General features: G+C 42.9%; 1 protein-coding gene across 1 annotated transcript in view; it reads right to left on the reverse strand.

Annotated features, from left to right (window-relative positions):
- The window catches only part of LOC136876074 (dipeptidase 1), a 535,571-nt gene that overhangs the window by 370,787 nt on the left and 150,214 nt on the right, over nt 1–14,570 (reverse strand). The window contains exon 3 of the mRNA XM_067149708.2: nt 4,403–4,549. Coding sequence (XP_067005809.2) covers nt 4,403–4,549 — 147 coding nt within the window. The remainder of the gene's footprint in view (nt 1–4,402; nt 4,550–14,570) is intronic.

The following is a 14,570-nucleotide window of genomic DNA, read 5'->3' on the forward strand; positions in this document are numbered from 1 at the left end:
TTTCCTTTATAAATTGGTATTATTATAGATTCCTTCCATTCCTTTGGTATTACACTATTATTTATGACATAGTCAAAGAGAAATTTTAAATAAGACACTATATATCACCCCATTGTCTTTAATACCTCCCCAGTAATTTGATCACTTCCTGCTGCTTTTCCTTGCTGAAGCAGTAGGATTTCTCTGACAATATCTTCATTTGTGAATGAGAAGCTTCTTGTTTCCCTCTGTATCTTCTGTTTCAGTTTCCAACTCCTGACAATCATCTTCTGAATCTCTGAATTCCCTACTAAAGAGGTTTGCTTTCTCAGTATCTGTTAAATAGTGTTCACCCCCTTCTCCCACCATTGTAGCAATTTGGATTCCTTTTCCTTTTTGATTCCTGATATATGAATACAGCTTTTTCCATTTCCCTTTGTGGTCATTACGCTCTTGAAGAATGCCATTCATATAATTCTCTTTTGCTTCCTTTTTCACACTATTCAGTTCCCTCATTAGCTGTTTTCTACTTTCTCTACTCTCCCTACCTCTTTTGATTTTCCTGTTTACTATTCTACATTTTCTTTTTAAAATTCTTATTTCCCTTGTATAATAAACAGGATCTGAGGTCATTTTACGCTTCTTAATAGGTACAAATCTCTTCTCTCCTTCCCAAACGATTCCTTTGAATTTAGCCCAAAATGTATCCATATTACTCCCTTCACTTATCCAACAACTGAATTGTGATTTAAGGTAAGTCCCAAAATCATCAACTTTAGTTTTTGTGTACAATTTCTTGTCTTGTGTAACCCTCTTATTAAGCCTTCTTGGTACCAGTCCTACATTCATTATTACAGCCTTATGGTTACCTATTCCTTCAGTTTTATCAACAATTTCCCATGGTTTAACCAAGAATACATCTAGTAAGTTATTGAGACGAGTCGGTTCTTGTACTACTTGTGTAAATCCTCCCTCCCAAATTAACTTATTTGCCAGTTTCTGTTCATGCGCTTCACTTGCAGCTCCATTCCATTCAACCTCAGACAAGTTTAGATCTCCCCCAATTATTACCACATCATTATTGTTTTTATGAGTATAATCTATTATTTTCTCAAATATTTTCATGTCTCTTTCCTCTCTTCCAGGCCTGTATGTTCCTATAATTCCCACCTCCTTCATGTTATCACAAAGTAATTTTATCCCTAATATTTCATCCCTTTCATCGGTAAACCATTCATGTGAACAATAAGTTTCCTTCACCACAATAAACACCCGCCCTCCCGTTTTATCTCCTCGGTCTCTACGATAGACTGTGTACCCTTCTGGAAATACTTCTCTATTACCCACCCCTTCTCTCAACCACGATTCCACTCCTATCACCACATCAGTCTCATAAGATTCCATCAATGTACCGAATTTTAATTGTTTATTTACTACACTCTGACAGTTTACCAAGAGCAATCTCAGACCCCCTTCCTCCCTAAAACTTGGCTGTTGTAATTGGGTAACTTGAAATTCCTTACTTTTTTCATTTTCTAGTTGGCTGAGCCAGCCTGAAGTACAGCTGGCTCTTTCTACTAGTTTTCCTGGTCAGTATTAAAACTGAAGGGAGTTGCCTTTTTTACAGTACCATATCTTATGATTAATAAAATCTAGAACAATATTTGCTATCTTTCGTTGTTGTTTAGATGAAGGCCATGCTTTGTGTAACAGTGTCTCTCGAAACTGCTGCTATCAATTACCTGTGTATAACGAAAATGTTTACAAATTTTAACCATATCTGTATTAACTTTGTCCACTTCAATGTTCACACACGAGTCTCTAATCAAATCATGCCTGTGGGGCACGTTCACTACAAAGATGTTAGTGTGAGTCAGCTTACCTAGTGTACATTTAAGTTCATAAATAACATTCTTAGCGTCGTTGTGAGCTACGTCGTTCGTCCCCCGTAATTTCCATCTCCGTTGCCAAGCCCTGATAAAGAATATCTTCCTTTTCCCATCCCCTTATTCTCACACTTATCCCCAACCCCGTAACCTCTCCTGGCCATAGAGAGGGCGTTACCCTCTAGATGGCCCGCCCCACCCCTTCAGGGTGGGGAATAAAAGAATTTGTAATTAGTTAGTTACTGGTGAGACCTAGTGTTTACACTGCACTATGTCTTCTGGTATAGGCTAGAGCAATTTTGTTACTTTCATTGTCTGTCTCAGTTTTATCCTTGGCTTTGACAAAATGAAAGTAATGCTAGTAATGCCACTCATTATGCAGCCAGTCCCTGCTGTGAATGGTGTTAAAATTTTGCTCATAGGGTCGGTTGGTGGATGCATTTCAGTTGGCTTGGCAGATTGATATGTAATAGCAACTTCTGATTCGGTGAGGAAAGCAATGGGAAACTACATCACTCCTCATTTCCCTAGTACGTCTCTTTGGTGATGCCTAGGCCACCTATGACAGTTGATGACGGACCTGTTGAGGATCCAGTCAGCCTTCGGGCTGAGGAGTAAACATACACAGTTGCTTCATTGCCAAAAGCCACCGTTTTTCTTGCAAACTCTTGCAATCTTAAATTTGACGAGTCTACATTAAAGTCCTTTCTAACTAACCATGGTTATCTGTATCACATGGCCAATCCTCCAAATTGATTAAAACTCAGTGTTACGTGACATCATTCCAAACATAAATGGTTGTAGTTTATTTTACAAGAGGCCAGCATTACAAACTCGCTCCCTTGTTGCCTCTCTCATTCTGAACATGTCCTTTTGATCTTATTTGACCCTTATTGAGTTACCCCTGTGAGTGGGAATGGTGGAATAGTATCCATGGTATCCCCTGCCTGTCGTAAAAGGCAACTGAAAGGGAAACCAGGGCCTCTCTACAATTCTGAGCGTGGGTAGGCGACCACGGAGCCCTCAGGTTGTGCCTGGCGCCTCACTTCCATCCGACCTCCATTTGTCAACTCTTGTTCTTTTCCGACCCCGACGGTATTAGGTTGCGAGGTCTAGGGTATATTTCATTTTCATTCCCTTCGTGGCCCTTGCCTTTCTTTCTTTCTTTCTTTCTTTCTTTCTTTCTTTATTCCTTTCTTTCCTACGTCGTTAAGCCCTACCTTCATTTTTCGCAGTGTTGAATCCCTTCCATTTTCCCCTCTAATTAGTGTTAACAGAGAATGGTGGCCACCGAACAAGTTGGCCGCGCGGTTAGGGTCACGCAGCTATGAGCTTGTATTCGGGAGATGGTGGGTTCTAACCCCACGGTTGGCAGACCTGAATATGGTTTCCCGTGGTTTCCCATTTTCACACCAGAAAAATGCTGGGTCTACACCTTAATTAAGGCGACGGTCACTTCCTTCTCACTCCTAGCCTTTTCCTATCCCATCGTCGCCGTAAGATATGTCTGTGTCGGTGTGACGTAAAACAAATTGTAAAAAGATGTATGATTGCTAAGTTTTACTTCCTCATAACACAATAACCACCACCACCTTTTTAAATCTAGTTTTCTTCTCCATACGTTTGCTATGGGTTTTTACCCGCTCATTATTCATGTATTTGCCCTCTGTGGGTGCGGGCGGTAGAATACATACACGGCAACACCTGCCAGCCTATAAAAGGGGAGCCACGGCTTTTTGGGTGCGTGGGTTGGCAACCACGGGACACCTACCCGAGTCTGACATTGCTTCCTCTTACTTGTGTCTGGATCCTCACCATCATCTTTGCTATCATACCTTCCTTGGTCAACTCTTGTTCTTTTCCGACCCACATTGCGAGGCCTAGGGAGTCCTTCACTTTCACGCCCTCCGTGGCCCATCCCTTTCCTTGGCCGATGCCTTCATTCTTCGAAGTGTTTGAGCTATTCCCTATCCGGCTCCATGGTTAAATGGTTAGTGTGCTGGCCTTTGGTCCAGAGGGTACCGGGTTCGATTCCCGGACGGGTCGGGGAATTTAACCTTCATTGGTTAATTCCAGTGGCTCGGGGGTTGGGTGTTTCTGCTGTCCCCAACATCCCTGCAACTCCCACATCACACATAACACTATCCTCCAGCACAATAACACGCAGTTATCTACACATGGCTGATGCCACCCACCTTTATCGGAGGGTCTGCCTTACAAGAGCTGCACTCGGCTAGAAATAGCCACACGAAATTATTATTACCTCTTCCCTAAACCATAGAGTTCACTGAATTATTTCACACCAACAATGTTTGTAACGAATAGATTAATACTGAAATTATTGTTTTGTAATTTCTGACAAATAAGTGTTAGGGAAAAATACAAATTTCGTTGTGATCCATTATGTAACCTTCACGCACGCGAATATTCAAGGCTTTATTGTGAGTGCAGCAATACAACATGCGTTACGCCTTCCAAAGCAATAAATAGGTTATTATTTTCAATTCGACAACACTGGAGGTTCTTTGGATACTGACCTTCACTGTGCGTTGCTCCATGGACTATAAAACCTTTCTTGAACCTCAGTGGATCCACTTCAGCTGGCTCAGCGTCTGTGTCGGTTTCGGACTCCGATGCACAGGTGCACAAGTTGATATCTGCGACTTGTTTCTTGCACGATGAATCTATAGACAATACAGAAAAAGAAAAGATGCAATAAAAGTTATAACAGCCGATCAAAGACACGACTATCAGTAAGAATTAAAATGCTGTTAAATCATTAATTGGTAATTCCAAGAATGTCCACCTCTATGCTGTAGTGGATAATGTGATTAGTTGTTCCCGCGGACGTCGGGTTCGATTCCCAGCTTTGCCACAAAATTTGAAAAGTAGCACTAGATCCGGAACCTGGTCCATCGAGGATCAACTGAGTAGGGTGGGGGGAGGGTCGATTCCCACCTCAGGCATCCGTGAAGTGGTCTTCATCTTCTTCTCCAGGCAAATTGCGGGATGGTACCTAACTTAAGGCCAGGGACGCTTCCTCCTCTCTTACTTCCCTGTCCCTTCCAATCTTTCCATCTCCCACAAGGCATAGCGGGTGAGGCCACCTGGGCGAGGTACTGGTCCTCGTCACTAGTTGTGTCCCCGACCAAATGGCCCTTGCTCCAAGACACTGTCCTTGAGGCGGTAGAGTTAGGATCCCTCACTGAGTCCGGGGTAAAACCAACCCTGGATGGTAAATGGATTGAATACATACATTATCATTATAGACTGTCATGCCTTTCAGCGTTAAAAAATTAAAATAAAATTTCACAAATCCCCTGTGTAAATAATCTAGCGTTCTCAGCTGAGAAAGGGAGCAGATACGGAGTGGAATGGGTCCTGGCACCCCTCCTAGTCAGTCGTGGTTGGAATACCATTAAATATATCGGATTTTAAAATGAATTTTCAGATGCCTGTGGTCCCCTTTCCGTGTAGAAATGGTTGCCCGAAACTATGATCATGATGTTAAGAGTCACGTAAAACTAGACGAATCGTGGTATCTCCTGTATGCCGTAGAGGCAACTAAAAGAGGACGCACGGGCTTCCATCTTGGAAGCGTGGGTTGGCAACCATGGGTCGCCTAACTGAGTCTGGCATTGTTCAAGGATCCTCACTTTCAGAGGCAGAATAACACACACACACTATTTCCTGCCTGTCGAAGAGGCGGCTAAAAGGGCCCTAGAGGCTCTTAACTTAGGAGCATGGGTTGAAGATGACGGGACCCTTAGCTGAGTCCTGGCATTGCTTCCACTTACCGTACGCGCACCTTTTAGCGATACATGGACACCCTAATGCTAAATAGGTCGACCTCGGGTATCTTCGAGATTCGTACTGGCAACCTTTGAAACACAAACTATGAATCGCTTATGCATCGCTGTGTGACATCTGGCGTACACTTTACGTACTAGTACTGTTGTTGTTTACACAGCAAAGCCAAACTATAGAATTCATGCTGGGAACAAGATTCGCATCGAGAAATGTTATATAATGTTATATAATGTGTGTGACACAGTTGTTAGCTTTAGATAATAAAGGATTAGAAAATTCATATCGATCGATCATATTATCGATTCAATTCAGATTTCATTTCCATTCAGTTGGCAGTATTACCGGAACCGGGAGAGCTCCCTCCTTACTCCACCCCGTACAAAGAAATATCGCTAAAAGATGCGCGGACTATACTTGTACCAAGATCCTCACTTTGATCTTACCTATCCGACCTCCCTAGGTCAACTCTTGTTCCTTTCTGGCCCCGAACCTCTTAGGTTTCCGAGTTCTAGGGAGACTTTAATTTTCACGGCCTTCGTGGCCCTTAGCGATATATTTATATTTCGTGGTGTGGGACCTCTTCTATTTTTTTGCCTCTGATTAGTGTTAATACGGAGTGGTTGCCCATTTGAAATTTCGGCCCCGCGGTGTAGGAGTACCTTGCCTGCCTCTTACTCGGGGGTTCCGGGTTTGATTCCCGGTCAGGTCAGGGATCTTTATCTGGATCTGAGGGCTGGTTCGAGGTCCACTCAGCCTACGTGATTACAGTTGAGGAGTTATCTCACGGTGAGATTGCGGCCGCGGTCTAGAAAGCCAAAATAACCACCGAGAGGATTCGTTTTGCTGACCACATGACACCTCGTTATCTGCAGGCCTTCAGACTGAGCAGTGATTGCTTGGTAGGCCAAGGCCCTTCGGGGCTGTTGCGCCATGGGTTTGGTTTGGTTTGCCCATTTGAAATGACGGATCACCATGGTCTTTCATGTTCAGAATGGCCGGGAGCAATCAAGACGACAGACGATGTTCGCTCCCAGGTCAATAGCATCTGTCGGCGTTCACACAGAGAGCACGATACACTTGTGTCGTCTCAAAACTCACGAGTCTCAAAATTCACGAGTGTCAAAACTCACGAATTCCAGAAAGAGGAGTAGTAAGAACAGGTTTCTCTACCTGGGCCAGTCTCAAAACTCACGAGCAGGGCCAGTTCTTCTTTGAATGGGTAAATGTCCACCTTACTAGTAATGGGATAATGGAATACTTTTAACAATCGAATGACTTCCATCCGATTATTTAAATAATCGAATGAGTTTCAAATATCATTTGGTAATATCGCACAGAATAATCGGATGCGTCATGAATATTTTTTTACTGGACGAGTTGGCCGTGCGGTTAGGGGCGCGCAGCTGTGAACTCGCATCCGGGAGATAGTGTGTTCGAACCCCACTGTCGGCAACCCTGAAGATGGTTTTCCATGTTTTCCCATTTTCACAACAGGTAAATGCTGGGACTGTACCTTAATTTAGGCCACGGGCGCTTCCTTCCCATTCCTACGCCCTTCCTTTCCCATCTTCGCCATAAGACCTATTTGTGTCGGTAAAGCAAATAGCAAAAAAGAAAAGAAAACATTCGGTTTGAGTGTCGGGTTGACAATCTATTGAAATAAGCGAATAGATGAAATCTTACGAAAAACAGAAATACGCCTTTTTTTCCAAATGAATCTCCAAGTGTTGAAACTAAATGAGTGAATTAACTGTCTTCATCTTTAATATCTCTAAATAAAATTCCTTATCCAAGTAAATGCCGCCTTCTAGCCGCATAATGGAACTAAGCCCCAGTACTACCAACTGACCAGTTTCTTTTAACTAGCAGCGGGCAATATACCTACTTTAATTTTATGTCGTCCGGCTGCATGCATAAATTGTTAGCGTGCTGTCCTTTGGTCCAAGGGGTCCAAGGGGTCTCGGGTTCAATTTCCGATCGGGTCGGAGATTATAACTTTCATCAGTTAATTCCTATGACTCGGGGACTGGGTATTCGTGCCGTCTTCAGCATTAGACTTCGATTTAGGCAGGGCCTCATCCTCACAGAAGTGCAGATCACCTGAACGGCGTCAACTCTAAAGACCTGAACCAGACCTCTCCATCGTCGCCATAAGAAATATCTGTGTCGGTGCGACGTAAAGCCACTAGCAAAAAAAAAAAAAAAAACTCTCCGGAGGCGACACGTCATTATTATAAATGAAAGGCAAAAAAATGCATTATATTAGCTTTAAGACAAGAGCAAATTATTTTAATAATAATAATAATAATAATAATAATAATAATAATAATAATAATAATAATAATAATAATACACCTCGGTCTCTTTCATTTACCAGCCATTATTTTTCCCCTGTGGGTTGGGGTGGCAGAATAACATCCACAGTTTTCCCTGCCTGTCGTAAAGGAAGCGTGAGTCACCGGGCACCTCATCCCTCCTGCGGCAAGCACCTGTTGTCCGGAGTCGTGAATTTTGAGACTCATTAGAATGTTTACTTTAGCTACCAGTTTGTAGTCGTGAGTTTTGATACTATTTGTAATTAATTTTAGGCCGTGAGTTTTGAGACGTAACCGATACAGTTAAAAACTTAGGGATGATAATGGATAAAAACCTTAGTTGGAACGATCATGTAACAGGTATATGTCAGCGAGTGTTTTATTCCTTACATTCCCTTAAAAAACTCAGAGATTTACTCCCCCAAAATGTAAGAAAACTGCTTATCCAAAGTATGGTAATGCCAATATTCGACTACTGTGACGTAGTATACAGTAACCTGAATGCCTCACTTTCCATCAAGCTCCAAATGGCACATAACGCATGCATTCGATTTATTTCAGATATACCAAGGTTTAGCCATATTTCTCCCGCATTTGCTAGGCTTTCATGGCTACGCTTAAGAGAGCGACGAAATTTACACACTCTTTCCCTGTTACATCGTATACTGGACCTTAACACACCTGAATACCTTGCCACACAATTCCATTACCTAGCATCACCTTCTAGTATTCCTACCAGATCATCGTCCACCGCACTATTAAGCATTCCCATTCACCGCTCAACTGGCTGCAGTAGATCATTTATAGTCGCCGCCAGCCGAATTTGGAATTCCCTACCTGCTGAAATTAGGAGCGTGTCAAACCACCTCCGCTTTAAGAAACTCTGTCAAACCTGGTTAATAAATAATAATGATTTCTTATAACATAGTAGGATTAGATCATAGCTAAGTATTAGATTAATTAAAACATTTAATTGCTACCTTAAGATATTAAACTGTAGATAATTTAGCGTATATTTAACTCTTCATGTAGGTGTATGTATGGTCGGACAGAATAGCAGGCTTCATAGCCTGAGTCCCGCCATATAAAACAAGACAATAAATAAATAAATAAATAAATAAATAAATAAATAAATAAATAAATAAATAAATAAATAAATAAATAAATAAATAAATAAATAAATAAATAAATAATACGCTTGCCCATGACCCTGGGGCATGTCCGTTATTACCACAAGATTTGACACATGATGGCCAGTGCCCTCAAGGAACGAGGCTATAAGGTGTCTAGATTGGTAGCAAATAAAATCACCAGACGTAAAAACAAGAACTGAATGAACATTGACCCAAGGGTGCGATTTGAATCGCATTCTGGTCAACCGGAGGAAGTAGATTTAGAGTATTTTTGATCCTACCAGCGCCTCTCAAACGCCCAAAATCTCACGTATGCAAACCGAGGTGCAGAGATTCTGTGCACCATGCATCGGTCCGACTCGGCTGGGCTCCGATCAGCGTTTGGTCTCGGGGCGACTCGGCTAAGCTCGGCTGAACTCAGCTCGGATGGTGGAGGTCTGCAGAGCAAGTGAGGGAGGGGGAGACAGGTGGAGCGAACGAGACAGGCGTAGGACAGTGCTATTGCTCAAAATAGAAGAGTGGGTGTCTGCACTCTGGTCAACCTAGCGAAATCTTATTTTGCACCTTGCACTGCGCAATGCACCGGCGCATGCACTCTGAGAGGCTCTGTGCTAGAGTGTCATATTATAAAGAAAAATGTGGACCGCAAAATACATATATCAGCGCCAAGGTTAATGGTGGTAGCCCGAGGGCAATTCCTAAATTCTTATCCCAGTTTTGGACTGCATTAGGCATAGAAGGATATCTGATGACAAACATAGAGATAGCTGCCATCCGCTGATCAATATTAATTTTGAGAAACCATTTACACAGTCAATAGCATCTTACTTCCGTTTTGTACTGTAGGTGAAATACATTTTATAATCCATGCTCATACGATTTATTAGGCCTACATAGTATTTTTGTTACCTGTAAAACATTTCTTTACCGGGCGAGTTGGCCGTCCGGTTAGGGGCGCGGCTGTGAGCTTGCATCCGGAAGATAGTGGGTTCGACCCCCCTCCCCACTGTCGGCAGCCCTGAAGATGGTTTTCCGTGGTTTCCCATTTTCACACCAGGCAAATGCTGGGGCTGTACCTTAATTAAGGCCACGGCAGTTTCCTTCCCAATCCTAAGCCTTTCCTATCCCTTCATCGCCATAAGACCTATCTGTGTCGGTGCGACATGAAGCCAGTTGCAAAAAAAAAGTGCATTCCTTTGTTTACAATTTGCTTAACACCGCAGTAACACATACAGGTCTTATGGCGGCGTGGAAATGAGAAACAACGAAAAATCATCCACTGGACTACCGATAGTGGGGTTCGAACCCACTATCCACCGAATGAAAGCTCACAGCTGCGCGCCCCTAACCGCACGACCAGCTCACCTGGTAGTATTTTCTTTATCACCTCTTAGACAGTGATGGAAACTTGTCCGACTCGTTGACTAAATGGTTAGCGTACTGGCCCTCGTTTCATAGGGTCCCGGGTTCGATTCCCGGCCGGGTCTGGGGTTTTAATCGCTTCTGATTAATTCTTGTGGCTTGGGGGCTGGGTTGATGTGTCCGTCCCAACACTCTCCTTATCATATTCAGACAACACACCACACCACACTACCAACCACCACAGAAAAATGCAAGAGATTACATCCCTTCATATAGGGTTGGTGTCAGGAAGGGCATCCGGCTGTAAAATAGGGCCTAATCCATATGAGCTACGCAGTTAGCACCCGCGACCCCACAGGTGTGGAAAAAGCGGTAGAGAAAGGAGATCAAGAAAACAGTGATGGAAAGTTGTGTATTGGCAAATCAAATATACTTTGCCCTCTTGGCAGTTATAGAATTAATATAGTTAGAAAATAAATAAAAAAATAATCACCACCAAAGCGTCCGACTCCTTGGTCAGCGTACTGGCCCTTGGTTCAGAGGGTCCCGGGTTCGATTACCGGCCGGGTCGAGGATTTTAACCTCCATTGGTTAATTTCCAGTCGCCCGGGGGCTGGGTGGTTTTGCTGTCCCTAACATCCCTGCAACTCACACACCACACATAACACTATCCTCCATCTACACATGGCAGATGCCGCTCACCCTCAGCCTTACAAGGGCTGCACTCGACTAGAAATAGCCACACAAAATTATATTATCACCACCACAGTTAAACAAGTAACTGAATTGCCACCGACCTCACACGGGATCGAACACGCTATCCTCGGAGCAGAACAACGGTTTACTGACACCTGTCTACTTTCTCTGTAATCAGAATTGAATGGATGAAAACCATAATGGTATAAGTGACATAAAAAAATGAGTTAAGTGCAGGATGTAACTCCGGAAGGATGTATCCTTTCACCAGCAAAGAGATACAAGTGATAGCGGTAATATTCTGCGCTCTAGCGATGGGTGGTAGAACTAAAAATAGCATGCTTTATATGAGTGGTGACGATGTTTAAATGCCTTTTTCTCTGAATGACCAAAATGCTACTTATACCGTTATGGTTTTCATCCATTCAAATGAAGAATACAAACTTCTTTTCCTTCTTCTACTACTTCCTACACATGTGGATCAAGCGTCCAACAGTGTAGCAGATGTAGATTTGGTCCTGTTAAAACGACGGTTTCCCTTCCTGACGCCAATCCTATGTGGAGGGATATAATCGCTATTGTATTTTTCCGTGGTGGTTGTTAATGTGGTGTGTGTTATCCGAATATGAAGAGGAAAGTGTTGTGATAAATCCCCTGTGGGTGGGGGTGATACAATAACATCTACGTTATACCCTGCCGTCGTAAGAGGCAACTGAAAGGGGCTTCAGGGTCTCTTAAGTTGGCAGAGTGACTTGACGAGCACGGGGCCCATAGCTGAGCCCTGGTATTGCTTCCATTTTTCCATTTACTTATATAAGGCTCCTCACTTTCATCTATCCTATCCCGTCTCCCTTGCTCAACACTTCCTCTTTTCCGACCCCAACGGTATTGCGTATGGAGTCCTAGGGAGTTTTTCATTTTCACGCACGTCTTTTATTCGCCGATACCTTCATTTTTCCAAGTGTCAGATCCCTTCCATTTCTTCTCTTTGATTAGTGTTTATAGAGAATGGTTGCCTAGTTGTAATCTATATATATAAAATGAATGTTTGTTTGTATGTATGTCTCGAATAGATTGAAAAACTACTGCACCGATTTCGCTGAAAATTTTAAAATTTGTTCTTTTTACCCTTGGGAGGGTTCAGGTAGTGGTTTGAACGAAATCCGATGGGTAGTTCGCCATAGGAGGTGAGAAGGGTGAAGAAAAAAAAATAGGGGAAGGTAAGTAAACCGCATGACACGTTTGATCACCGGGTTGCCTAACCGACAGATGATGATGATGATGCTTGTTGTTTAAAGGGGCCTAACATCGAAGGTCATCGGCCCCCTAACCTACAGTATATAAATATTATGATGTGTTTCTTAAAACTAATCTTCTTCTTATTCTTCTGTGTACGGTATATAAAAATGAAAAGTCCAAGTTCAGTACCCATAGGGCAGGGCCTCTCAAACGCCCAAAATCTCACGCGTGCAAACAGCGGAGCAGAATTCCTGTGCACAGTGCACCGGTTCCACTCTGCTCGACTCGGACCAACGTTTCGTCTCTGGGCTACTCGGCTAAGCTCGACTCAACTCGGCTCGGATTTGGAGCGCTACGGAGCAAGTGAGGAAGAGGGAGACAGGGGGAGCGAGCGGGACAGGCGTGGGGAAAGAGAGAGAGAGAGAGAGAGAGAGAGAGAGAGAGAGAGAGAGCACTATTGCTCCAGATCGAGGAGTGGGGGTCTGCACTCTGGGCAACCAAGCGAAGTCGTCTTTTGCACCGTGCACAGTGCATGCACCAGACGCATGCACCCTGAGAGGCCCTGCCATAGGGGATGAGAAGGAGTGAATAAAGAAAATGTAGGAAATGACAGAGATTACGGGCGAATGTGTGTGTATGTTTCAGCATAGCTCTCAACCAAACTACACTCACATATAATTTAATATCTGGAAAAATTACTCCATGGGACAAGAAACCTCTAGCGGTCCTAAAGGGAGGGGTGAAATGTAAAAATCTGAAAAATGACCGATGTTAGTGGCGAGTTCATAGTCTTTGGGGTAGCTGAGAAAAAGCGTGACACTCTGGATGCCGTTTGAACCAAAGTTCATTCGTAATCGGGATGGGGGTTAGAAGGGGTGAAATGAATGTCCAAATTGACCGAGATCCTGGATGTACGTGTGCATATTCGAGCATAGCTCTCAACCAAACACGATACTCATATGACTTACTGTTTGAGAACGAAAACTGTAGGGTAAGACAATAATTACCATCGCCACCACTGTTGGGAAAATCACAAACATCCAGTTCCAGAGCCAGAAAAATCAATCACACGCAGTTAAAATCCCTGATCCGTCCGAGAATTGAACCCGGAACCCTCTGAATCGGAAGCCTCAACCCTGACCGTTCAGCCAAGGAGTCGAACAGAATTCAAGAATACCAGCGAACAAATAATATGAACTTCTCATCAAAATCGCACTGTACGCTAACACTCAGCAGCCCTCCTCCCCTCCCCAATGGTTCCCTATCCCCTTCCCCCCTTACGAAACATACGCCACAGCGGTTACAGCGCTAATTAAATGTAGACGGCGAGTTCTGAATTATTCTCCCTGAAGCTGTGCATTCAGCATGTTTTGAGTCTAACAAATATTTATTGTTTTTGTCATAAATCATCAAGTTCATTTCAAAAGACCAATACGATGTGTATTATAACTGAATTGTGAACCGAAACTCAAATGTAAAGCCCATTATAATCAAGAGTGTACATGATATTGTTTTTGAATGTACGAGTGTTTAACTGTGTTATTTCAATTGAAAATTCAATTATATGCCATTCATTTTTAACCGCGACAAATGTTTGAGTAGAATCATGAAAGACTAATAAACCCATTAGAAATAAACATTTATCTCTGTTATATAACCTATTACCAGCTGATGTTCAGATGAAAACAATGAACCAACTGAATGAAAAGATTGTATTAACCAACGAATTGCTCGGCATCGAACTTCGGAAATTTTGTCTACTTAATTTGGAGAAGAGATGCTGTAAATTCTACTGAACATGTCTGCTTGTTTTAGGGTGCCCTCCTCCCTTGCGTGAGGGAATAGAATATACCACGGTAGCCCCTCAGTGGACTAAAATGGACACCAGGGCCTATTAAACTGGACCGAGCAAGTGGCCGCGCGGTTTGGGGGAACGTAGTTATGAGCTTGCATTCGGGAGATACTGAGATCGAATCCCACTCTCGGCAGCTCTGAAGATTAAGGTGACACTCTGGAGATAAAAATATATTTTTACTTAATGAATGGATTTTCACGAAAGTTTGTGGGAATGTATGAGTAGAGATATCACAAACATTTCTTTCATTTACAATTAATAGCTTTTCCAAAATATATTTTTGAATTTTTTTTCC

Source organism: Anabrus simplex, chromosome 6 (genome assembly GCF_040414725.1).
Source record: "Anabrus simplex isolate iqAnaSimp1 chromosome 6, ASM4041472v1, whole genome shotgun sequence".
Lineage (NCBI taxonomy): Eukaryota > Metazoa > Arthropoda > Insecta > Orthoptera > Tettigoniidae > Anabrus > Anabrus simplex.